The 27,001-nt window shown below is 49.2% G+C and overlaps 1 protein-coding gene across 1 annotated transcript in view; it reads left to right on the top strand.

Annotated features, from left to right (window-relative positions):
* Positions 1-26,671, top strand: part of LRFN1 (leucine rich repeat and fibronectin type III domain containing 1) — a 126,243-nt gene extending 99,572 nt beyond the window's left edge. Inside the window, exons 2-3 of the mRNA XM_083455107.1 lie at positions 11,469-12,864; positions 25,214-26,671. Coding sequence (XP_083311233.1) covers positions 11,489-12,864; positions 25,214-26,087 — 2,250 coding nt within the window. The 5' untranslated portion in view covers positions 11,469-11,488 and the 3' untranslated portion in view covers positions 26,088-26,671. The remainder of the gene's footprint in view (positions 1-11,468; positions 12,865-25,213) is intronic.
* The last annotated feature ends 330 nt before the right edge of the window (positions 26,672-27,001 follow it).

Below are 27,001 nucleotides of genomic sequence, written 5' to 3'. Positions count from 1 at the left end.
CCACACTCCTTGGCAGCAAATTCCACTGCCGAACAGCTCTTACTGTCAGGAAGTTCTTCCTAATGTTTAGGTGGAATCTTCTTTCTTGCTTCGAACATAGCCAAAGGAACCTTTTTATTATATTTAACCTCCCTTTGCAAGCTCGAGCTCATTCTGAGCTTTAGCCAGCCTGACCTTCTCCCTGCAATGGTTGCTACTCGTGTATACTCCTCCTTTGTGATTTCCCCTATCTTTCATTTCTTATACATGTTCTTTTTAAAGCTCATCTCACCTGCAAGCTCCTTTTGAAGCCAAACAGACGCCTCCCACTTTTTCTTCTTCTTGGAATTGTCTGCATTTGGGCCTTCAATGTTTCTCCTTTTAGATATTTTCCTTTTTTTAAAAAAATAATTCTTATTGATTTTAACATATAAATTATAAAATGTACCACAAAACTTATCACTTATACAGTCTTTTTAGACTTCCATCAGCACCTCTGATGATCCACCGTCTTCACCACTTCTTAACTTTATATTGCCTTTACATCTCTTAACAAATCATCCTCCCCCTTCTCCACTTTTGCAATACTTCCAATAATACTCCTCACAAAACTTCTTGCAAACCTACAAACGTCATCTAATATTCACAAATACTTTTCAAATATTCTATAAATTCAGTCTTCCGTGAATTTCTGGTCCTGCCGATTTCGAATCCTTCCTGTTAGTTTATCTAGTTCTGCATAGTCCATTAACTTCATCCTCCATTCTTCAATCGACGGTAACTCTTCTTGCTTCCACTTTTGGGCCAGTAATATGTTATTGCATATAAAAAGAGCTTACATTCCTTTCTATTTATATCACTCGTCACAATGCCCACTAAAAATTCTTCTGGTTTCCCTTTTAGATATTTTCCAGAGTGCTTGTCCTACTACACTCAGCTTTTCCTCAGCTTGGAAACCCAGGAGAACATAATCGCCTCATCCCAAGATTCCCAATCTCATACATTCAAAGCACCATGAAACCACTATAAGGAGTCATGGCTCCCCCCACCAAAGAATCATAGAATCATAGAGTTGGAAGAGACCACAAGGGCCATCGAGTCCAACCCCCTGCCAAGCAGGAAACACCATCAGAGCACTCCTGACATATGGTTGTCAAGCCTCTGCTTAAAGACCTCCAAAGAAGGAGACTCCACCACACTCCTTGGCAGCAAATTCCACTGTCAAACAGCTCTCACTGTCAGGAAGTTCTTCCTAATGTTTAGGCGGAATCTTCTTTCTTGTAGTTTGGATCCATTGCTCCGTGTCCGCTTCTCTGGAGCAGCAGAAAACAACCTTTCTCCCTCCTCTATGTGACATCCTTTTATATATTTGAACATGGCTATCATATCACCCCTTAACCTCCTCTTCTCCAGGCTAAACATGCCCAGCATGAATTCTGGAAGTTGTAGTTTGAATTCTGGAAGTTGTAGTTTGTTATGTTAACGGAGAAATCTGAGGGCTCCCTTGGACAAAAACAAACAAACAAGGGGACCAGCCAGCAATACCAGAGCAAAACAGCAGCCAGTAGGCTTGGTCTTTATTGAAGACTGTTGCGACAGGACTCCCACCTGCCACCAGGTGGAACAAGATGGAAGCCCCCAACAAAAGAAGACCCCAGACTTTTATTAGCTGCTAAACCCCATGTTACACCCCCCAAACTACATCACGGTTACATCATGAAAGGGGAGGTCTGGTGGCAGTAATCTGAGCATCCTGGACCCTGCCCCATGGTTCCCCTTGCCCTCCACCAAACACCCATCAAGTGTAACAAAAAAGATATTTACATTTCCCTGTTTCCCAGCCAAGTTAATCACACCCTTTTGTCTTCATCTGGATTTGTTATTTCTGGAATGGGTACCTGTCTGGCACTCAGGTATCAGGATGCCAGGGATTATCCCTCAGGCAGAGGGGCTGCTGGGGAGCTGAGCTCACATGTCTAGATGAATTTCTGAAGTTTCCCCAGTGAGCCAGTACATAGATACATTTACCAGTGAATTCCTACATTTGGTATCGTGCAGCAGAGGCCCTTGGGATAGATAGGAAGAAACTGTGACAAAGTGTTTTGTGGGGACAAGTCAAAAAGTGATTGTGCTGGTTTTGGTAGTGGGCTGCATGTGCATGATATCTGCTGCAGGGGCAACCCCCCCAACCTATACATAAATTCCTGCAACAGTTAAAAGAGCTGTAATTCCCCGAGTTTCTTGGCGATTGATTGCTAAACCACGGCCAAGGTCACCCAGAGAGCTTCCCCGCTCCGTGGTGATTCGAACCTTGGTCTCCAGGTCCCAGCTCAACACTCTAACCACTACACCACACTGCCTCTCAAAGGACAGTGATGTTGACAGGAAGACAGTGGGCAGGGAAAGGAGCTTTGAAGCCCCATGGGCCAAGGAGCCAGGGGGTGAGGCTGCTGAAATCTACCTATTGATTTGTATTAACCAGCCAAGCTTTGGTTTCCGGTTTGTAGTGAATAAATAATGTGCATTCCCTCTGACTTGGAGAGTAGATAATCCGCAGGCTGTGTCTAGCCACAAAAGCACTCCAGTAACCTTCCCACAAGGGATGCTTATCGAGGCAAAACACACCCACCCCATAATTTCACATTTTGCTAGTAGGGACTGAACTGGCAGTGGCTGCACAGGAATGAGCTGGATGAAGTTGTCGACCCAGTGTGCCTTGTCTGTCATAAAGGCGAGCTCCATGCTAGGGATAATTAGGGAAAATGTTGAAAACAAAACTGCCAGTATCAGAATTAAAGCTGGGCGATATCTGGTTTTCAACATCGTGATAAATCGCCAACTAAACATCGCGATATACAGTGGTACCTTGGTTCTCAAATGCTTTGGTACTCAAACAACTTGGAACCCGGAACACTGCAAGCACAGAAGTAAGTGTTCCGTTTTGCGAACTTCTTTCAGGAGTTGAACGTGCTCCATTTTGAGTGTTACGCTTCCGATTTGAGTGTTACGCCGAGGTCTGTCTGTTTTTGCTATTTTGCTATTTATTTTGCGTTTTTGCGGCTCTTTTTTGTTTTGTTTTTGTGACTGTGTGGAACCCAGTTCAGCCACTGATTGATTGATTGATTGATTGTGCGACTGCAGTACATTGTTTATTGCTTTCATTTTATGGATCAATGGTCTTGTTAGATAGTAAAATTCATGTTCAATTGCTGTTTTCGGGGTCGTTTTTAAAAGTCTGGAATGGATTAATCCATTTTGCATCACTTTCTATGGGAAAGCACACCTTGGTTTTGGAACGCTTTGGTTTTGGAACGGACTTCCAGAACGGATTAAGTTTGAGAACCAAGGTACCACTGTACCAATATAACACAATGTCAGAAATAAGGGTGGAGCTTTGTAGAGGCGTTGGCTGGCTTCACGGTTTTCCCCACATGGTGATTTTGCATGGCACACGCACACATCATGATTCGCAATATATTGCCAGGTCAAAAATTGTGAAACCGTTATCATAATATAGATTTCAATCCGGTTTTGGACAATACAGTGGTGCCTCGCAAGACGAAATTAATTCGTTCCGCGAGTCTCTTCGTCTAGCGTTTTTTTCGTCTTGCGAAGCAACCCTATTAGCGGATTAGCACTATTAGCGGTTTAGCGGCTATTAGTGGCTATTAGTGGCTATTAAAGGCTTAAAGGATTAGCGGATTAGCTGCTAAAAGGCTATTAGCGGCTTAGTGCCTTAGAAAAAGGGGGTGGGGAGCGGAAAAAAACCTCAAGACTCGCAAGACATTTTCGTCTTGCGAAGCAAGCCCATAGGGAAATTCGTCCTGCGAAGCGCATTGAAAAACGGAAAACCCTTTCGTCTAGCGGGTTTTCCGTCTTGCGAGGCATTCGTCTTGCGGGGCACCACTGTATATCGATATATCACCCAGCCCTAATCATAATACCATTCTGCAAATCTGTGGTGCAGCCATATTTGGAATACAGTGGTACTGCAGGTTACAGACTCTGCTAAGCCAGAAATAGTACCTCGGGTTAAGAACTTTGCTTCAGGATGAGAACAGAAATCATGCTCCGGCGGTGCGGCAGCAGCTGGAAACCCCATTAGCTAAAGCGGTACGTCAGGTTAAGAACAGTTTCAGGTTAAGAACCGACCTCCAGAACGAATTACCGGTAAGTTCTTAACCCGAGGTACCACTGTACTATCAACGGTTCTGGTAACCTCATCTTGAAAAGGATATCATAGAGTTGGAAACGGTTCAGAAAAGGGCAACCAAAATTATCAAGGGGGTGGAGTGACGCCCCAATGAGGAAAGATTGCAGCATTTGGGGCTCTTTAGAGAAAATGTGGGTGGTGCTGTGGGTTAAACCACAGAGCCTAGGACTTGCCGATCAGAAGGTCGGCGTTTCGAATCCCAATGCTCGGTCCCAGCTCCTGCCAATCTAGCAATTCGAAAGCACGTCAAAGTGCAAGTAGATAAATAGGTACCACTCCAGCGGGAAGGTAAACGGCGTTTCTGTGCGCTGCTCTGGTTCGCCAGAAGCGGCTTAGTCCTGCTGGCCACATGACCCGGAAGCTGTGTGCCGGCTCCCTCGGCCAGTAAAGGGAAATGTTTATTGAATACAGGGGAGGAAATTTTGTACACCTGAAAACGTGTGCAGCGTAAAGGTAAAGACAACAGGCATATAAAAAATAATAATAAATAATAATAAAAAAGAAGAGCCGTGCGAAGTCGCCAGACCTTGCCAAGGGCGCAGTGGCTGGAGCAGCTGAGCACGGAGGCTGCGGTTTGAGGGACAGGCCAGCGCAGGTCGGGGTGTTGCAAATGCAAAGGTTTTGCGTGGCAGGAGGTTGTTTGAGGGCTAATTCCACGCATCCCAGCAAAGGGCAGGTTGTTCGCCAGCGGCTGGGAAAACAGGATCCAGCTCTGAGTCAGGGAGGGGGGAGCCAAGCGCTGTCAATCAATCCCTGTGTAAACAAGCCTGCGTTGAGTGGCAGGTGACAGCCGGTGCCAGGGGTGCCAACTTGAATAAGATATTTGGGAGCAGGTAAGCTTCGCCCGGCATAATCAATCATATGGCGGGGCACATGCACGCCATTTGAATGGCAATGCCCGTCAACTTTGGGGGCTCATGGCCCGCTCAAATATTTTATCGAGGGCTCCTATGGTTGGGGCGACTTTGTTTTTTGCCCCGACCCAAGCGGTTGTGCCGCTCAGTTCTCTCTCTTGCTCTAGAACAGATAAAAGTTTTGCACAGTGGAGAGTTAGACTGCGGAACTTTCTGACACAGGAGACAGTGGTGTCCACCAATCTTTGTGGCTTTAAAATAAGGTTAGGTGAACGCATGGAGGAGAGGGCTATTCAGGGCTGCTAGCCACATGGGCTATGCACTGCATCCATTGTCAGAAGCGGCCACAGGAGGGGAGAAGGGCTCTTATGTTCTGATGGTGCTTGCAGATTTCCCATTAGGGCTTCTGGTCGACCACTGTGAAAAGAGAATGCTGAACTATGGGCTATCAGTCACTGTTAATTAATCTGGGTTTTGTGTGTCTATGCTTTCCTGTGTTGTGTTTCCAATGAATTTTTGCTATCCACCTCGTTTTTTGGTGACAGGTGATATAAAGGTAAAGGTACCCCTGCCCGTACAGGCCAGTCGTGTCCGACTCTAGGGTTGTGCGCCCATCTCACTTAAAAGGCCGGGGGCCAGTGCTGTCCGGAGACACTTCCGGGTCACGTGGCCAGTGTGACGAAGCTGCTCTGGCGAGCCAGCACCAGCGCAGCACACGGAAACTCCATGTACCTTCCTGCCTATTTATCTACTTGCACTTAAGGGTGCTTTCGAACTGCTAGGTGGGCAGGAGGTGGGACCGAAAGACGGGAGCTCACCCCGCCGCGGGGATTCGAACCGCCGACCATGCGATCGGCAAGTCCTAGGCGCTGAGGCTTTACCCACAGCGCCACCCGCCTCCCAACAGGTGATATATAAACCCACTAAATAAATAGACGTTTACATGGGCGTGGCTTTGTGGGAAACAAATTCAGCTAAATTCAGAAGCAAAGCCACTGGCCATTGGTGAGTGGCCAGGGATTTATTCCTTTTAAATTAATGAGTGTTTATAGTATTGCATGCAAACCGCAGTCTCCAAGGGAAGCAAAATTCCAATGCTTCCATGCTTACCTGGGATCTGTATTACCTTTGGGAATGAAGCACAGTGGAGACTGTTGGGTCTTAATGATATATGGTTTATTTACACATAAGGTAAAAGGTAAAGCACCCCTGGACGGTTGTTGTTGTTTAGTTGTTTAGTCATGTCTGACTCTTCGTGACCCCATGGACCAAAGCACGCCAGGCACTCCTGGTTTCCACTGCCTCCCGCAAACTCATACTGGTTTCTTTGAGAACCCACCATCTTGTCCTCTGTCGTCCCCTTTTCCTTGTGCCCTCCATCTTTCCCAACATCAGGGTCCTTCCCAGGGAGTCTTCTCCTGAGCTGGCCAAAGTCTTGGAGTCTCAGCTTCAGGATCTGTCCTTCCAGTGAGCACTCAGGGCTGATTTCCCTCAGAATGGAGAGGTTTGATCTTCTTGCAGTCCATGGGACTCTCAAGACTCCTCCAGCATCAGAATTCAAAAGCATCCATTCTTCGGCGTTCAGCCTTCTTTGTGGTCCAGCTCTCACTTCCACACATCACTACTGGGAAAACCAGAGCTTGAACTATACGGACCTTTGTCGGCAAGGTGATGTCTCTGCTTTTTTTTTTTAAAAAAAGCAGAGACATCACCTGGATGGTTACGTCCAGTCAAAGGCCATTTACCTTCCCGCCACAGCAGTACCTGATCTAAACCACTGAGCCTCTTGGGCTTGCCGATCAGAAGGTTGGCGATTCGAATCCGTGCAATGGTGGTGAGCTCCGGTTGCTCCTGCCAACCTAACAGTTCGAAAGCATGCCAGTGCAAGTAGATAAATAGGTACTGCTGTGGCAGGAAGGTAAACAGCATTTCCATGCGCTCTAGCACTCATCACGGTGCCCCGTTGTGCCAGTAGCAGTTTAGTCCTTCTGGCTACATGACCCTTTCTTGCACCTTGAATCTACTCTCCTTAGCATCTTCCAGGTGACAGCTCTTCGGGTATTTTAAAGATGGCTCTCATATCTCCCTTCAGTCTCCTCTTCTCCAAGCTAAACATGCCCAGCTCCCTCAACCGTTCATCCCAAGGCTTGGTTTCCACACCCATCCTCCTCCTGGTCACGCTCCTCTGTCCACATCTGGCATAGGAATTCGTTCATTTATTTATTTTTTCCCCAAATATAGTCCGGGCCCCCACATGGTCCGAGGGACAGTGGACCGTCCCCCTGCTGAAAACATTTGCTGACCCCTGTCTTGGTCTATGCAGATGTGCCCTACAGGGCAACAAAAGAGGAACAGGAAATAAATTGAAATATTTTTGCTATATAATACAATGGTACTTCAGGTTAAGTATTTAATTCATTCTGGAGGTCCGTACTTAACCTGAAACTGTTCTTAACCTGAAGCACCACTTTAGCTAATGGGGCCTCCTGCTGCTGCCGCGCCACCGGATCACAATTTGTGCTTACATCCTGAAGCAAAGTTCTTAACCTGAAGGACTATTTCTGGGTTAGCGGAGTCTGTAACCTGAAGCGTATGTAACTTGAGGTACCACTGTTTGGCTAACAAGTAGAACTTGTGCTTTTATTTAAAATGCATCTCTGGGTTATTTGTGGGGCACAGGAATTCGTTCATTTCCCCCCCTTTCAAAATATAGTCCGGCCCCCCACAAGGTCTGAAGGACAGTGGACCGGCCCCCTGCCAAAAAACTTTGCTGGCCCCTGTTCTAGGTGCTCTCTTCTTCCATGGCTTGCTGCCTCCAACCATGGAAGGCAGAGCTGAGCCGTTGTGGCTCGTAGTTTTCAATAGCCCTCTTCCCCACCCTGAATTTGCTAGCATCTATAACATTCCCCCCCCCCCCGCTTCCCCGACCGAGATCCTCCTCCTCCTCCTCCTCCTTCCAGTGGAGCCTTGTTTCCCAAGGTAATCGCTGGTGGGTGAAGGGCTCTTGAAAGGAGCGCAAAGCAGGAAGCCTTTGTTCAGAGACGCGCCACATTCTGTGTCCCTCAGCTCCAAGGAGGACTTCAGACACCAGTGGCATAATAGGAGCCGTATTAATAGCCGCCGTCAGGGGAGGAAAAGAGGCTCCTCTTCCTCATCTGGGTCCTCCGACGCCTCTTCCATCACAATGCCGCTGCCCCTTCACCACGTCGTCTCGAGAAGCGGGCAGACAAAACAGACCGTCTGCCCAGGCGCAGAGAGGAACGTTCACGACGGGCGTGTGTCGTGACTCCTGAGAGCTGAGAAGGAGGATGTGCTGGTGGGGAGGCCAGCACATATTATCAGGACATAATTCTGGCAATATGTTGTTGTTTAGTCATTTAGTCGTGTCCGCCTCTTCGTGACCCCCTGGACCAGAGCACGCCAGGCCCTCCTGTCTTCCACTGCCTCCCGCAGTTTGGTCAAACGCATGCTGGTAGCTTCGAGAAGACTGTCCCACCATCTCGCTCTCCGTCGTCCCCTTCTCCTTGTGCCCTCCATCTTTCCCAACATCAGGGTCTTTTCCAGGGAGTCTTCTCTTCTCATGAGGTGGCCAAAGTCTTGGAGCCTCAGCTTCACGATCTGTCCTTCCAGTGAGCACTCAGGGCTGATTTCCTTCAGAATGGAGAGGTTTGATCTTCTTGCAGTCCATGGGACTCTCAAGAGTCTCCTCCAGCACCACAATTCAAAAGCATCCATTCTTTGGCGATCAGCCTTCTTTATGGTCCAGCTCTCACTTCCATACATCACTACTGGGAAAACCAGAGCTTGAACTATACGGGCCTTTGTCAGCAAGGTGATGTCTCTGCTTTTTAAGATGCTGTCTAGGTTTGTCATTGCCCAGCACAGATTATTAGGACATAATTCTAACAATATAGATATATCTATATATGTATATACAGTTGCAATCGAAATTATTCACCATTGCAAATCAGGTTCATTATCAAAATGTGCAGACTTTCAGTTGTTTGCAATGAGCAAATACAGTCATACCTTGGGTTACAGACGCTTCAGGTTGCGTTTTTTCGGGTTATGGACCGTCGAAACCTGGAAGTACCAGAATGGGTTATTTCCGGGTTTCAGCGGTCGCACATGCGCATGCGCAGAAGTGCTAAATCGCATTTTGCGCAGAAGCACCAAATCGAAACCCACATGTGCACAGATGCGCCGCTGTGGGTTGCGAACGTGCATCCCGCACGGATCACGTTCACAATCCAAGCGTCCACTGTAGTGAGTTGCATTTTCAGCTGAATTTGGGGAAACCACTCAAAGCCTCCATCGAGTTGAGCCATTTCAATTGCTTCTGTTTGCTTTGCTCATTGCAAACAGCTGAAAGTCTGTATGTTTTGATAATGAGCCTGGTTTGCAATGGTGAATAATTTCGATTGCAGCTGTATTTCATGTTCGATGCATAAACCATTCCCTTTTCCCCCCTTTAAAAATTATTTCGTTATTGCTATATTATTGCACCTTCTAGCCAAGACTGTGATACATGCAGGTCCCACTATGCAAACACGATGCGTTTGCAGGAAATTGTTCGTTAGGGCGAGCGTTTCGCGTAACAAGTCAGCGATTCCGTTTGATTCCTATGCAGGAATTGCTAATGCGTTCCCCACCACAAACACTGACCCCAAAATGAGAAAAGGGAAACCCAGGGAAACCGTCTGAAACTGTGCAGAAGTCAAACAAGGAAGGGGCAAATACTCCCTTATTTTTCTGATCCCACCATGGTTTCCATCGAAACAGCTTCCGCAGACCAGAAAAAACACAAAAAATGAGGTTTGTTTGAGGCTGATCAGTGCTTTTTCTTTCTCGGGGGACGCATACCCCTTGACATTTTGTGAATCTAAGTTTGGCCTCATCAAGGGGTAGTATTTCAATATGAGTAGGAAAATGAGAGTACCCCTAAAAAAAGCACTGATTATCTGTTTACAGTACGATATGCAAGCCCAGATGTTTGGATATCTGAACCTGCAGTGTGTATAGCAAAGTTTGGGTACTAATTCTTTGTGTTCAGATAAATGAATATTCGTACGAGTGTTTGCATAGCGGGAACTTCGTGTACATCAAACAGCAAGGGGGGGGGCAGGAGAGACCTTTAAAGTAAAGAGAGTAGATTAAATATTGTGCTTTGCATTGTCATTCCACAATGTAAAAGCAGAGCCCACCTCTCAATAAATTTGCTTTCTTGAGTTTTATATATTGCGTTTTATCATTCAGCTACTTTGCCAGGTTTTCCTTAACCAATCAGTTATAATGGGTGGGGTCTTTATTTTCAACTTTTTGTGCAATGCACTATTTTGCTGTGGTTAGCCTGCACAATTCTGAATAACAGCTTGCACATCATCCCTAGCTAACAGGACCAGTGGTCAGGGATGATGGGAATTGCAGTCCCAAAACATCTGGAGGGCCGAGTTTGGGGATGCCTGTTCTTAACTTTCAGCAGCAAAATAATAATAATACCTGTTGCTCCCTCACTTGCCACATGAAAGTATTTGGGCTCATGTTCACATCATCGGTGTGCCCAGAACAATTCATTGAACTGTTTAACATGTGCATATGGACTCTCCTTAAGGGCTGGGGGGTGTTAACTCTTGCCCTCGCTAACGCCTTCTCCAAGATCTTGTAGTTGAACCAGCATCCTTTTAGTTCAGCCACAAGAGAAGGGATTTATACAGGATATAGCTAGTTTAAGGGGACGCGGGTGGTGCTGTGCGTTAAACCACAGAGCCTAGGACTTGCCGATCAGAAGGTCGGCGGTTCGAATCCCCGCAATGACGGGGTGAGCTCCCATTCTTCCGTCTCAGCTGCTGCCAACCTAGCAGTTCGAAAGCACCTCAAAGTGCAAGTAGATAAATAGGTACCACTCTGGCGGGAAGGTAAACGGCGTTTCCGTGTGCTGCTCTGGTTCGCCAGAAGCGGCTTAGTCATGCTGGCCACATGACCCAGAAGCTGTACGCCGGCTCCCTCGGCCAGTAAAGTGAGATGAGTGCCACAACCCCAGAGTCGGCCACGACTGGACCTAATGGTCAGGGGTGCCTTTACCCCTTTACCTTTAGCTAGTTTAAGATACTGCTCTGTTGCCATTCTCTGCTGCAGACTAGCTTAGCCAAGTGCCTTAGATCTGAGTCTAATGGACCTATGGCAACCAGACCAGAAAAAGAGGACATGTCCTGGAAAAAGTGGGCATTTGGCAACCCTGCCTTTAGTCTTCACAACTCCCTCACAGTGGCAAGACCCACCAAGAAGAGTTGCTACGCTCATGAGGCCTGGCACTCCTGCGCAGACCTTGTTTGTTCTGATAAAGTTAACGTGACTTCTTCCGTGTGATTCATTGCCGACACGCTTGTGTCTCCGACTGACGCCTCTCTCCCTTCCCTCCGCAGGTACGGCGTGTGCCGGTACGATGGAAAAGTTTTTCCTGCCTCTTCTGATGCTTGGCACCATGGCGAAAGCTCAGCACTGCCCCGGCCGATGCATCTGCCAGAACATCTCCCCGACGCTGACCATGTTGTGCGCCAAGACGGGCCTCCTCTTTGTCCCGCCCACCATCGACCGGCGGACGGTGGAGCTGCGCCTGACGGACAACTTCATCACCGTCATCCGCCGCAAGGACTTCTCCAACATGACCAGCCTGGTCCACCTCACTCTCTCGCGCAACACCATCAGCCAGATCTTGCCCTACGCCTTCTCTGACCTGCGTGCCTTAAGGGCCTTGCACATGAACAGCAACCGCCTGGCCGCCCTGAAGAACGAACACTTCCGCGGGCTGGGCAACCTGCGCCACCTCATCCTGGGCAACAACCAGATCAGCCACATTGAGCCTTCCGCCTTTGACGAGTTCCTCTCCACCGTGGAGGACCTAGACCTCTCCTACAACAACCTGGAGACGCTGCCCTGGGAGGCCATCGGGCAGATGGTGACCCTCAACACCTTGACGTTGGACCACAACCTCATCGACCACATCGCTGAGGGAACCTTCTCCCAGTTGCAGAAGCTGGTCCGGTTGGACATGACCTCCAACCGGCTGCAGAAGCTGCCCCCGGACAACCTCTTCTTGAGAGCCCAAGTGTTGGCCAACGTGCGTGGGACTCACCCGTCCACCTTGACCATCAGCTTTGGAGGCAACCCGCTCCATTGCAACTGCGAGCTCCTCTGGCTCCGTAGGTTGACCCGAGAGGATGACCTGGAGACCTGCGCTTCGCCGGAACACTTGATGGACAAGTATTTCTGGTCCATCCCCGAGGAGGAGTTCATCTGCGAGCCCCCGCTCATCACCCGCCAATACTCCTCCAAGGCCTTCATCATGGAAGGGCAAGGCGTCAGCCTCAAGTGCAAGGCGGTGGGCGACCCAGAGCCCTCCATCCACTGGATCGCCCCCGACGGCAAGCTGATCCACAACACCACCCGCACGACGGTATTCGAGAACGGGACCCTGGAAGTTCTCATCACCACCTTGAAGGACAACGGGGTCTTCACCTGCATCGCCTCCAACGCTGCCGGCGAGGCCACGGCTCCCGTCGAGATCTGCATTGTCCCACTCCCCTTGCTGGTCAACAACACGGGTCACATGAAGGAGCCCGACCCCGGCTCGTCGGACATCACCACCTCGGCCAAATCGGGCGCCAACGACAGCAAGAACCACCTGGACAAGAGGATTGTGGCGGCTGACCTGACGTCCACCTCGGTGGTCATCCACTGGCCGTCTGAGCGGCACATCCCTGGCATCCGTATGTACCAGATCCAGTACAACAGCTCCCTGGATGACTCTCTGGTTTACAGGCGAGTGACGTGGGTCGGGGCCCGTTGCACCGTTCGAGTCGCTGCGCCGTGGTCGGGGCGGTGTCCATGGCTGCCACGTGGATGGACTTATGGGCTGGGGCTTGTATTGCCATGGGGTATTAATGGGTGGGTGTGGGTGGGTGGGTGGGTGTGGAGATAATAATAATAATTTATTATTTATACCCCACCCATCTGTCTGGGTTTCCCCAGCCACTCTGGGTGGCTCCCAACAGAATATTAAAAACACAATAAAACCTCAAAAATTAAAAACTTTCCTAAACAGGGCTGCCTTCAGATGTCTTCTAAAAGTCAAGTAGTTGTTTTATTTCCTTGACATCTGATGGGAGGGTGTTCCGGCGTACCACAGGGAGGGTGCCTCTACCGAGAAGGCCCTCGGTGCTGGACCTCAGTGTCTGGGCTGAACGATGGGGGTGGAGACGCTCCTTCAGGTATACTGGACCAAGGCTGTTTAGGGCTTTCAAGGTCAGCACCAACACTTTGAATTGTGCTCAGAAACGTACTGGGAGCCAGTATAGGTCTTTCAAGACGGGTATTATGTAGTCTTGGTGGCCACTCCCAGTCACCAGTCTAGCTGCCGCAATCTGGATTAGTTGTAGTTTCTGGGTCACCTTCAAAGGTAGCCCCACATATAGCGCATTGCAGTAGTCCAAGCAGGAGATAACCAGAGCATGCACCACTCTGGCCAGACAGTCTGTGGGCAGGGAGGGTCTCATCCTGCGTACCAGATGGAGCTTTCAGGACCAGTCTTTCAGGACCAGTATTATATGGTCTCAGCAGCCACTCCCAGTCACCAGAGAGAGAGGGAAAACAATGTACTGCTAGAATTTATCTTCGTATAGGAACAGAGTTGCGGAGATGTTGACGCTGCAGTGATCTATCATGTGAGTTTCCAGCAGGAGGGCTCACTAGGGAGTTGAAATGTATTGAGTTCTTGAAATTGCTCTGGCTCTTCTGAAGTATGGAATCATACTGTTGTGAAATTGGAAGGGACCCCCAGGGGTCATCCAGCCCAACCCCCTGCCCCGCAGGTAAAGTTAAAGGGAACCCTGACCATTAGGTCCAGTCGTGGCCGACTCTGGGGTTGCGGCGATCATCTCACTTTATTGGCCGAGGGAGCCGGCGTTTGTCCGCAGACAGTTTTTCCGGGTCATGTGGCCAGCATGACTAAACCGCTTCTGGTGAACCAGAGCAGAGCATGGAAGCACTGTTTCCCTTCCCGCCGGAGCGGTACCTATTTATCTACTTGCACTGGTGTGCTTTCAAACTGCTAGGTTGGCAGGAGCAGGGACCGAGCAACGGGAGTTCACCCCGTCGTGGGGATTTGAACCACTGACCTTCTGATCGGCAAGTCCTAGGCTCTGTGGTTTAACCCACAGTGCCACCCGCAGGTATCACAGCGAAATAATCCCTGACAGATGGCCATCCAACCTCTGCTTATAAAGCTCCAAGGAAGGAGCGTCCACCAGATCCCAGTGGAGTCCGTTCCACCAGGAAGTTCTTCCTAACATTGAGTTGGGATCTCCTTCTTGTCATTGGAATCTGTTGGTTCAGGTCGTTCCCTCCAGAGCAGCAGAAAACAAGCTTGCTCCATCTTCCACGAGACAGCCCTTCAGGTATTTGAAGTCATCTATCACGGGATGTGATAAATGCGGGTGGCGCTGCGAGTTAAGTCACAGAGCCTAGGGCTTGCCGATCAGAAGGTTGGCGGTTCAAATCCCCGCGACGGGGTGAGCTCCCGTTGCTCGGTCCCTGCTCCTGCCAACCTAGCAGTTTGAAAGCACACCAGTGCAAGTAGATAAATAGGTACCACTCCGGCGGGAAAGTAAACGGTGTTTCCGTGTGATGCTCTGGTTCGCCAGAAGCGGCTTAGTCATGCTGGGCACATGACCCAGAAGCTGTACGCCGGCTCCCTTGGCCAGTAAAGCGAGACGAGCGCCGCAACCCCAGAGTCGACCACGACTGGACCTAATGACCCGGGGTACATTTACCTTTTATCACGGCATGTGATAAATGCGGGTGGCGCTGTGGATTAAACCACAGAGCCTTGGGCTTTCCGAACAGAAGGTCGACGGTTCGAATCCCCACGATGGGGTAAGCACCAGTTGCTCGGTCCCTGCTCCTGCCAACCTAGCAGTTCAAAAGCACGTCAAAGCGCAAGTAAATAAATAGGTACCGTTCCAGCAGGAAGGTAAACGGCGTTTCCGTGCGCTGCTCTGGTTCACCAGAAGCAGCTTAGTCATGCTGGCCACATAACCCGGAAAAACTGTCTGTGGACAAACGCCGGCTCCCTCAGCCAGTAAAGCGAGACGAGCTCACAACCCCAGAGTCGTCCACAACTGGACTTGACTGTCAGAGGTCCTTTACCTTTTTTATCATGGCATCTCTTAGTTTTCTGAGAGACAAGCCATTGAATGTAGGGACTGAGCAACCTCTCACCCAAGTCTCTATACAAGTCCACCTGAGTGAGATCAGCCCTGTGATTTACCGGTAATTATTTTTTGTTCTTCTGAATGCCTGAGCTATAGTTTCCCGCCATGCATTATTCCATACAGTTGTCTGAGCTTTTACTCAGAAGTAAACCCCACCGACTTGAGTGGGACAGACCTTGTAGCTGGTCCTGCAGCCTGCCAGCACAGCCCCACCTTGTGCCCTTCTACTCCAAAGTAAGCCCAACAGAGTCCCATTGGGCTTACTCCCAAGTAAGCATGCGCAGGCTCGCTGCCCAAATCCATGCAGGTTTTGATCGGCGCACAGCTATTGTTAAATTTCTCACCGTGTTATGGCATTAGGGATAATCATATGTATTTACAATCTTACGAGTAATTTGACTTAATTATCGTTATGTGGGATGCTAATTTTTGGTGGGTGTTTTTTTAATAGTTATTATTGTTTTCGTAATGGGCTGCCTTCAGCGCTGGCAACAAAGGAAGGGTAGCAGAGAAAAAGATTAATATAAATGAATAAATAAGGCAGGGGAAGGATCTCAGGAAATGTTTTTGCTGGGGAAATGATTCGAAAGTGGGAAGGTGTTTGCAGGAGCTGGGTGAGCAGAGGGGAGAGGGAATAGAGCAGGCACCCCCAAACTTGGCCCTTTAGATGTTACAATTCCCATCATCCCTGACCACTGGTCCTGCTAGCTAGGGATCATGGGAGTTGTAGTCCCAAAACATCTGGAGGGCCGCAGGTTGGGGGTGCCTGGCACAGAGAGTGAGGTTGGTGAGAGTGCTGCTGATAACGCCCAAGGTTGCAGGTTTGATCCCTGTAAGGGACAGCTGTATATTCCTTTTTTTCCCTTTTCTTTGAATTTATTATTTCTTTTTCCCCAAAAAATTTTTTTATTGGTTTCCACATTTATCACATAAAGGAGGAAAAAGAAAACATTACAAAACACACAACAAGAAAAGGAAAAAGGAAAGAAAAAAAGGAAAACACAAAACAAAATTCTTACTTCAAATCTCTAATTCTCGTTACATTGACTTCCTCAAATCTCCTCTAACTGAATTTCATTATAACCCCTGTATAGCAGTTCTCCAAATTCATATTTCTAATAATATTCACTCCTTTCATTTACTATCTTCATCTCTGTTATTAATATTCTAATCCTTAATATTTACTACCACCTACCCTTACTCTGCCCCTAATCCTATTTGTTACTTCCAAGAATTTTCTAATTATCTTATATCACAATATTTAGCTAGATATTCTTTAAATTTCTTCCAATCCTCTTGTGTCTCCTCTTCCTTCTGGTCGCGGATTCTTCCAGTCAGGTCAGCCAGCTCCAAAAAATCCAACATCTTCATCTGCCAATCTTCTATTGTTGGTATTTCTTGCGATTTCCAATTTTTGGCTAATAAAAGTCTTGCCATTTTCTTTGAATTTATCATTTCATTAAATTGCGAAACAGCTTACAAACAATAAATAACGACAACAGAACGGAATGCAGCATAATGCAACAATGCAACGTAAATCACCTAAAATCCTGTAGAATAGTTAAGAAATTAAGCAATTACAAATTACCAGTGAAACAATCAGAATCTATGAACCGTGGTGAACCAAACAACTAAAAAGATAAGCTAAACAGCCCAAGAACAACAAAAGTCCGAGTGTAGGATTCACAGAGTACAACAATATTCATAAATTAGGAACTAACGAAATAGCAACCCAAAAATAAGCTAAGCAGCCCTGTATTCGCACACTCCCCATTCCTTTGACCCACAATCTTAATCTCACTTGTTCTGTTCATTCAAAGACACATGCACATTCCTGCATTGCCCGGGGTTGGTCTAGATGACCCTCGGGTTCCCTTCCAACTCTACAGCTCCGTGATTCTACGATTTTGCATGCAGAGCAGGTGCTCCACCACTGACCCACCAGCACGTTCCCCTCCATTTGCCTCCCCGAGGTGATTCCCCGCTTTGACACCCTCCCCTTCCAGAGACCCGACGACCCTGCACATCTTATCTCCTCCACTCCTGCCACCTTGCAGCCATCTCTCGGGAAGGGGAGAGCAGGAGAGGTGGAACAGCTGCTCATACTGGGATTCCCTGCCAGGAATTGTCACAAAGCCAGCAATAAGATTAAGGCAGAGTTCAGGCGCAGAGGCAAGAAGGTAGCCATGAAAGAAGCCTCAAAGACTTTCTCCTTCTGTGCTCAGCATGGCAGCACTAGAATCAGAGAACTGAGGATCATCTATTCCAAACCCCTGCAAGGCAGGAATCTTTCGCCCAATGCGGGGATTGAACCCATAACCTTTAGATTTTTCTTCTTCTTTGGCAATCATAGCCAACTAAGATTGTCTTCCATAAACACGGCCTTAACAGTGACTGTGGAGGCCAATTCTGGACCCACACATCCTTCCACAGTGGGGACACAGGTTTCCAGGCGGGAGTTGATCATGGTGTGGATTTGCCAAGCGTGCCTTCCTCTCAGCACGTTTCTCCCTTGTGTCCTGAGTTCGAGTGTCTTCAAAGCCCATAACACCTTTGGCAAAGGCTGTTCTCCAACTGGAGCGCTCGCAGGCCAGTGTTTCCCAATTGTTAGTGTTTATACTACATTTTTTAGATTTGCCTTGAGAGAGTCTTTAAACCTCTTTTGTTGACCACCAGCATTACACTTTCCATTTTTAAGTTCAGAGTAGAGTAGTTGCTTTGGAAGACGATCATCAGGCATCCGCCCAACATGACCAGTCCAACGAAGTTGATGTTGAAGAATCATTGCTTCAACACTGGTGATCTCTGCTTCTTCCAGTACACTGGTATTAGTTCTCCTGTCTTCCCAAGTGATGTGTAAAATTTTCCGGAGACGCAATTGATGGAATCTTTTGAGGAGTCGGAGATGGCGTTTATAAGTGGTTCATGTTTCACAAGCATATATTAAGGTTGGTAGGACAATAGCTTTGAAAACAAGCATTTTGGTTTCCCTGCGAATGTCCCAGTCCTCAGACACTCTGCGCTTCAATCGGGAGAAATCCAAACTTGCAGAGCTCAGGCGATGCTGGATTTTGGCATCAGTGTCGGCCCTTGTGGAAAGATAACTGCCCAGGTAGGAGAAATGATTGACATTTTCCAACGTTGCACCATTGAGTTGGATTGAGTTGGATTTAGGAGGATCGAACCTGCAACCTTGTCATGATTAGCCAACTGAGCTAGTCAGTTGTCTAGAACCAGGGGAGTTCTGTGGCTCAGTGGTTAGAGCCCCTGCCTTGCTCACCCAAAGTCCCAGGATCAATCCCCAGCAGCACAGACTCGTAGAAGGCACCGGAAGCATCACCTGGTCCAACTCCCTGCAAGGCAGAAGTCACCTTTCCAGGTAAGCCAGGTAGAGAGCCCTGCTTGAAATCCCATAGAGACTCCGTCGGTCCATGTAGACAGTACTGAGCTGGATAGACCGATGGACCGACTTTGCTATAAGGTCCTAGGTTCACAGTAAATCATCCTTCTATTCAGAATTGAGATTTTAGTGCAATTTTAGGGGGAGTGTCGTAGCTCAGAGCACCTGCTTTGCAAGCCAACGGTCCCAGGTGTCATTTCTGGCTGTTCGCTGGCTGTTGTGTTGGAAATTGTAGCTGCGGTGGCTAAGTAGAACCTCCTTGGATAGGCGCAGTGCACCTCATAGAATCATAGAATCCTAGAGTTGGAAGAGACCACAAGGGCCATCGAGTCCAACCCCCTGCCAAGCAGGAAACACCATCAGAGCACTCCTGACATATGGTTGTCAAGCCTCTGCTTAAAGACCTCCAAAGAAGGAGACTCCACCACACTCCTTGGCAGCAAATTCCACTGTCAAACAGCTCTTACTGTCAGGAAGTTCTTCCTAATGTTTAGGTGGAATCTTCTTTCTTGTAGTTTCCCACTCCGGCAGGAAGGTAAACGGCGTTTCCGTGTGCTGCTCTGGCTCGCCAGAAGCGGCTTAGTCATGCTGGCCACATGACCCAGAAGCTGTACGCTGGCTCCCTCAGAGTGCCAGATATTGGCGACAAACTTCAGGAAAGGGCTGTGGCCTTCAGGAGCGGCTTGTAGGCATCTCAGAGGCATTGAGGGGGTGGCACCTTCCAGAGACAGCCTGGATTTTATGTGCAGCTGAGGTGTTGGCTGTGTCTGATGTCACAGCAGACCAATCTTCGCCAACTTGGGGCATATTGCCCAGTCAGCTGCAACCATGGTTTATCAGCGGCCTTTGATACAATCGACCATAACATCCTTCTGGACCATCTAGAGGAGCTGGGAGCTGGGGGCACTGTCATACGGTGGTTCCACTCCTTTCTTCTGGGCCGTGTCCAGAAAGTGGTGTTGGGGGATGAGTGTTCAGATCCCTGGGCCCTCACTTGTGGGGTGCTTCAGGGTTCCATCCTCTCGCCCATGCTTTTTAACATCTACATGCAGCCGCTGGGAGAGATCATCAGGGGGTTTGGGCTGGGTGTCTACCAATATGCAGATAATACCCAGTTCTACCTCTCTTTCAAATCAGAACCAGTGAAGGCAGTGAAGGTCCTGTGTGAGTGTCTGGAGGCGGTTGGAGGATGGATGGCGGCTAATGGATTGAGGTTGAATCCTGACAAGACAGAAGTACTATTCTTGGGGGACAGGGGATGGGCGGGTGTGGGGGATTCCCTGGTCCTGAATGGGGCAACTGTGCCCCTGAAGGACCAGGTGTGCAGCCTGGGAGTCATTCTGGACTCACAGCTGTGTCCAGGGCAGCTGTCTCCTAGCTCCATCTGGTACGCAGGATGAGACCCTCCCTGCCCGCGGACTGTTTCGCCAGAGTGGTGCATGCCCTAGTTATCTCCCGCTTGGACTACTGCAATGCGCTCTATGTGGGGCTACCTTTGAAGGTGACCCGGAAACTACAACTAATCCAGAATGCGGCAGCTAGACTGGGGACTGGGAGTGGCCACCGAGACCACATAACACCGGTCCTAGAAGACCTACATTGGCTCCCAGGACGTTTCCAAGCACAATTCAAAGTGTTGGTGCTGACCTTTAAAGCCCTAAATGGCCTCGGCCCAGTTTGCACCACTCTGGCAAGACAGTCTGCGGGCAGGGAGGGTCTCATCCTGCGTACCAGATGGAGCTGGAAAACTGCTGCCCTGGACACAGAATGGACCTGCACCACCGACAGAAACCACAGGTAGCCTTCTCCTCCCAGAATTTGTCCAATCCTCTCGGAGGCGGTTTCCCAAGGACATGGGGGAAAGCTTGCCCCTTCTCTCCTGATGATTAATTCACCCGTTCCAGAGGCGCCATGTTCCGGCAGTGGGAGACAGATGTGGAGAGCCAGCGAGACCCTGGTGTGGAGGCCCAGATACCTTGTTTCTTTGAAGGCTGACGCCGGCTAATCCTTTCCGCTGGCAGCATGATGGATCCGGCTCTCTCCCCTCCCCGGCCGGATCAATCCATCTTCCCGCCAGGTCGCCTGGGCCACGTGCGATCTGTGTGTCGTTCTCCCCCCCCCCAACATATCCTCTCCCCCCCCCCCTTCTGTCTTTCCCACCCCCAGAAAATTGCAGCTGTTGGCGACACGGTTCTATAATTCTTGGCTAATTGCCTGCTGCTCCTCAGGCCTCTCCATCACTCGCTCCTGCTAATAAATGGGAACTAATCGAGTGCTCTGCAGAAGTGCGGCACTTCAGCAGTCCGTGGACCACTTTGCAAGCCCCCCCCCCCCCCCCGCACGCCTCTCCCGCCCGGATCCTCTGCATCCCTCGCCTGCCAGGGCATAAAAAGGTGCTGAGCACCTGTCTTCTCCTGCCCCACCTCTGTTTAATTTCACTTTATTTTTAATTTATTCATTTGGTTGTTGTTTTTTCAACTTACAGCTTTACAATCACATAACCAACATACTGGTGGGACGCGGGTGGCGCTGTGGGTTAAACCACAGAGCCTAGGACTTGCCGATCAGAAGGTCGGCGGTTCGAATCCCCGCGACGGGGTGAGCTCCCGTTGCTCGGTCCCTGCTCCTGCCCACCTAGCAGTTTGAAAGCACCTCAAAGTGCAAGTAGATAAATAGGTACCGCTCTGGCGGGAAGGTAAACGGCGTTTCCGTGCACTGCTCCGGTTCGCCAGAAGCGGCTTAGTCCTGCTGGCCACATGACCCGGAAGCTGTACGCCGGCTCCCTCGGCCAATAAAGCGAGATGAGCGCCGCAACCCCAGAGTCGGTCACAACTGGACCTAATGGTCAGGGGTCCCTTTACCTTTACCTTATCCAACATACATCATCATCATCATCATCATCATCATTATTATTATTATTACTTTAATTTCTATACTGCCCTATACCCGAAGGTCTCAGGGCAGTTTACATAAAATATCAAATACAGTCATACCTCGGGTTACAGCCGCTTCAGGTTGTGTTTTTTCGTGTTACAGACCGCCAATACCCGGAAGTACTGGAACGGGTTACTTCCGGGTTTCCGCGGTCGCACATGTGCAGAAGCGCTAAATCGCGCTTTGCGCATGCGCAGAAGCGCCGAATCGCAACCCGCGCATGCACAGACGTGGGTTGTGAACGCTGCGGGTTGCGAACGTGCATCCCGCATGGATCACGTTCGCAACCCGAGCGTCCGCTGTACGTAAAATCAAAACAAAACCAACAACCCAATAATAATAATAACCCAAAAGAACCAGCATTTTTAAAAAGGGTATAGGATGTAGATTGAGTCAGGCAAAGGCCTGGTTGAAGAAGAACGTTTTTCCTGGCACCTAAAGGTGTCTAGTGAAGGTGCCAGGCGAACTTCCCTGGGGAGAGCATTCCGCAGACAGGGAGCCACTGCAGAAAAGGCCCCGTTCTCATTTTGACGCCCTCCGGACCTCTTGCAGAGGAGGCACACGAAGAAGATAAAAACAAGATTAAAGGAATCTCCTGGACGTCCCCCCTCCCCTTTGTGGTCCTATTCTTAGTCATTTCCTCTTGCATCTTTTATAATAATCCAAATCGTTTACATCTCCATTATATCCACCATTCAACATTAAACTACAAGTGTTATTCCAATTCTACTAACAATTTTAACTGTTTACAATGTTTTTTAAGATAATTTCCCCCAATATTTATTAAAATTTTGGACTTCCTGATTTTTCCAGTCATTTTTGCCATTTTGGCATAATCCATCAACTTGACCTGCCAGTCTTCTCTGGTCGGGACCTTATCTTCTTTCCATCTCTGGGCCAATAATATTCACGCAGCTGTGGTCGCATACATAGTCTTTTCTGCTCCATTGGGATTTCGGCACCTAGTATTCCTAAAAGAAAGGCTTCGGGGGTTTTTTAAGAAAAAGTTATTTTAAACATTTTTTTCCAATTCATTATATATCATTTCCCAACTCCGTTTTAAGTAAAGATGCCAGGTAGGGATAGAATCATGGAATTGTCGAGTTGGAAGGGACCCCTGAAGGACATTTAGTCCAACCCGCTGCAATGCCGGAATCTCAGCTAAAACATCCATGGCAGGTGAGAATCCAACCTCTGCATTAAAAACTTCCAAGGATGGAGAGTTCACAAGCTCCCAAGAGAGACCATTCCACTGTCAAACAGCTCTTATTGTCAGAAAGTTCTTCCTGACATTCAGTCGGAATCTCCTTTGGTGCAATGTGAAGCCATTGGTTCGGGTCCTCTGGGCTCAGAGTGGCTGGAGCAAGCCAGTAAGAAGGGAGCAAGGATTCTTCAACATCAACTTCGTTGGACTGGTCATGTTGTGTGGATGCCTGATGATCGTCTTCCAAAGCAACTCCTCTACTCCGAACTTAAAAATGGAAAGTGTGATGCTGGTGGTCAACAAAAGAGGTTTAAAGACCGTCTCAATGCAAATCTTTAAAAATGTAGTATAAACACCAACAATTGGGAAACATTGGCCTGTGAGCGCTCCAGTTGGAGAACAGCCTTGACCAAAGGTGTCATGGGCTTTGAAGACACTGACAAACTGGAACGTGTCCAGAGGAGGACAACCAAAATGGTCAAAGGCCTGGAAACGATGCCTTATGAGGAACGGCTAAGGGAGCTGGGCATGTTTAGCCTGGAGAAGAGGAGGTTAAGGGGTGAGATGATAGCCATGTTCAAATATATAAAAGGATGTCACATAGAGGAGGGAGAAAGGTTGTTTTCTGCTGCTCCAGAGAAGCGGACACGGAGCAATGGATCCAAACTACAAGAAAGAAGATTCCACCTCAACATTAGGAAGAACTTCCTGACAGTAAGAGCTGTTGGACAGTGGAATTTGCTGCCAAGGAGTGTGGTGGAGTCTCCTTCTTTGGAGGTCTTTAAGCAGAGGCTTGACAACCATATGTCAGGAGTGCTCTGATGGTGTTTCCTGCTTGGCAGGGGGTTGGACTCGATGGCCCTTGTGGTCTCTTCCAACTCTAGGATTCTATGATTCTATTCTATGATTCTATGACACTTGAACTCAGGACGCAAGGGAGAGACGTGCTAAGAGGAAGGCATGCTTGGCAAATCCACACCGTGATCAACTCCCACCCGGAAACCAATGTCCCCACTCTGGAAGGATGTGTGGATCCAGAATTGGCCTCCACAGTCACTTATGGACTCACTGTTAAGATCGTGTTCATGAAAAACAATCTTACTCAGATATGAGTGATCGCCAAAGAAAAAGAATATATGATGATGATGATGATTCAGAAAAGCAGAAACAAACCTCTTCCATCTTCCATGTGACTTCAGATATTAGAGGATGGCTATCCTATCTCCTCTCAGTTTCCTCTTTTCCAGGCTAAACATGCCCAACTCCTTCAACCGTTCCTCATATGGCTTGGTTTCCAGACCCTCGATCATCTTGGTTGCCCTCCTCTGCCATCTCCCAGTATAAAAAGGGCTGTCATGTGAAAGATGGAACAAGCTTGTTTTCTCCTCCTCTGGAGGGTAGGACTCGAACCCATGGCATCAAGTTACAAGAAAGGAGATTCCGACTAAACATTACTTTCTGACAGTAAGAGCTGTTCGACAGCAGAATGGCCTCCCTTGGGATGTGGTGGACTCTCCTTCCTTGCAGATTTTTAAGCAGTGGTTGGATGGCCATCTACCATGGATGCTTGAGTTGAGATTCCTGCATTGCAGCGGGTTGGACTAGATGACCCCTGGGTCCCTTCCAACTCTACAATTCTATGATTTTGTGAAAGTTACATAATAATAATAATAATAATAATAATAATAATAATAATAATAATAATAATAATAAAAATTTTTATTTACACCCCACCCTTTCCGGTTCAAAAACTGGGCTCAGGGCGGCTAACAACAAATTTAAAACACTTAATTATAAAGACATCATATAATACAATGTGAAAACATGAATGACAATAAAATTCAAAAATCAATTCGATAATCCCCAGGGCTAGCTGGCTGAATTGGTCCTACTTGGGCCAGCGAGGAGGCCAGGGGAGAATTAGCTGTGGGGTCTCAGAGCAGGTGATCTTCATAAAAGGGGAGGGGGAGGGAAGAAAAGGGAAATAAAAGATCAGGCTGAATTCTAATTAAAGGCCAGGCGGAATAGCTCTGTCTTACAGGCCAAGCGGAAGGAGGTTAAATCCTGCAGGGCCCTGGTCTCCTGGGACAGAGCATTCCACCAGGTCGGAGCCATCACTGAGAAGGCCCTGGCCCTGGTGGAGGATAGTCTGGTTTCCTTAGGGCCCGGGACCTCTAAACTGTGGTTATTCATGGACCTTAATGTCCTCTGCGGGGCAGACCAGGAGAGGCGGTCCCATAGATACGAGGGCCCTAAGGCATGCAAGGATGAGGCCCGTGAGAGAGGAAAGGGTGGCTGGGTGCTGTTTCTAACCCTCCATTTGTTTGATCCCAATGTCTCCTTCTCTCCTCGCCCCCCCAGGATGATCCCCTCGTCCAGCAAGACCTTCCTGGTGAATGACTTGGCAGCCGGACGGGACTACGACCTGTGCGTTCTGGCCGTCTACGACGACGGAGTGACGTCCCTGACGGCCACCCGGGTAGTGGGCTGCGTCCAGTTCACCACGGAGGGCGAGGCCACCCAGTGCCACTCGCTTCACACCCAGTTCCTGGGGGGCACCATGATCATCATCATCGGGGGCATCATCGTGGCCTCCGTCCTGGTCTTCATCATCATCCTCATGATCCGGTACAAAGTCTACAGCGGGCAGGAAGAGCACAAGAAAGCCAAAGTCAGCAACGTCTACTCGCAGACCAACGGGAACCAGCCTCACGCCCACGCCCTGCCCCGCTCGGCCTCCAAGGACAAATACGAGACTCTCCAAGAAGTGGCCTCCAAGGAGCCTCCTCCGAGGGGGGACGCTGCAGGAGAGGCGCCCAGCCGCCAAGACGTTGCCTTGACGGAGCTGGACAGCCGAGGAGGCTCCAAGATGGCCACCAGCCTCCAGACGGTGGCCATCTTGTCCTCTGACGAAGGGCAGGCAGAAGGTGCCCTGAGGGGCTCGACGGTTTCCTTGTGCTTGGTCAAGGACGCCGGGTCGGGGCCGCCGTTGCGGGCCAAGATGGGCGTTGGCGGCGGCTTGGTGGGATTCCCCACGCGTGAATTGTCAAGGACTCACCATCACCGGCACTCCTTCGACGGGGACTACTCGCTGTTCCAGAGCCACAGCTACCCGCGCCGGGCACGGACAAAGCGACACATGTCCACCTCCCAATTGAACTCGGACGAGGACCCCCTGAGCCACAGGAGGGTCACTTTTAGCAGCACAGAATGGATGCTCGAAAGCACAGTCTGAAAAGCGGGGGGCGGGCGGCGGGGAGGGGGGACGGACGGACGGACGGACGGACTTGCCGGACGCACAACTCGTTGGGGGCAGAGCAACCGAGGAAGGGAGGCAGGGAAGGTGGCCAGGGGGAGAGAGAGAGAAGCAGGCCGTAATATTCACGGGGGGCAAGGGGCGGATCCGGCCCGCCCCCCTTTGCCCCCCAACCTCTTCCGCAATTGACCGCTCGTTTCCAGAATCTCCTGCGGCGGTGCCTTAACCGAGCCACAAAAAGAGAGAGAGAGAGAGAGAGATTGAGAAAGGGGAACTGAACCATGGTTTTTTCGCTGAAAGGGGGAGAAAGTTCGGTTTCCCGGAAAGAGGGTGTTGGGAGAGAGAGAGAGATAGGGAGGCTGTGGATGGTTTTAGGGGTGCCAGTGCTCAAGAGCGTTGGGAAAGGGGGAGGGGGGTTGGGGGGTGGTGGGAGGCCAAGGAAAGACACATATGCACAGATGACACGAAAAACTAAACAAAGATCCTTTTCTTTCTTTTTTTCCCCCTTTTCCTCCTCTTTATGCATTAATAACTGTTCCAATAAAATTAAAAAAAGGAGAGAATTGGGGGGGGGAATTATTTCAGGAGCGAACTGAGCATAAGACCACAGAAATACTACTACCGGGGTGGTGGTCCGAAGGGAGGGGTGGGGGGGCCCCCTTCCCATTTGCTGCACACCCCACCCCCACCCCCAGGACCCACGGAGACAATATTCGGTTACTATATTTATTGTATCTGGCTGGTCTAGATAAAAAGAAATTCTGTGTTTGGTGTGTTCATTCATCGGAAAAGTCATTTGAACTCGTCGACCGACACCCCCCCCCCCCAATTTCCCTGCCTTCGCCCCCATTTCTGCCAGCCCACGCCTCCCTCCCCACCCGCCCAAAATCTAT

Source organism: Podarcis tiliguerta, assembly GCF_965153285.1.
Source record: "Podarcis tiliguerta genome assembly, chromosome: 8".
NCBI classification, from domain to species: Eukaryota; Metazoa; Chordata; class Lepidosauria; order Squamata; family Lacertidae; genus Podarcis; species Podarcis tiliguerta.
Note: the sequence above shows the minus strand (reverse complement) of the source record. Positions and strands in the feature narration are given on the sequence as shown.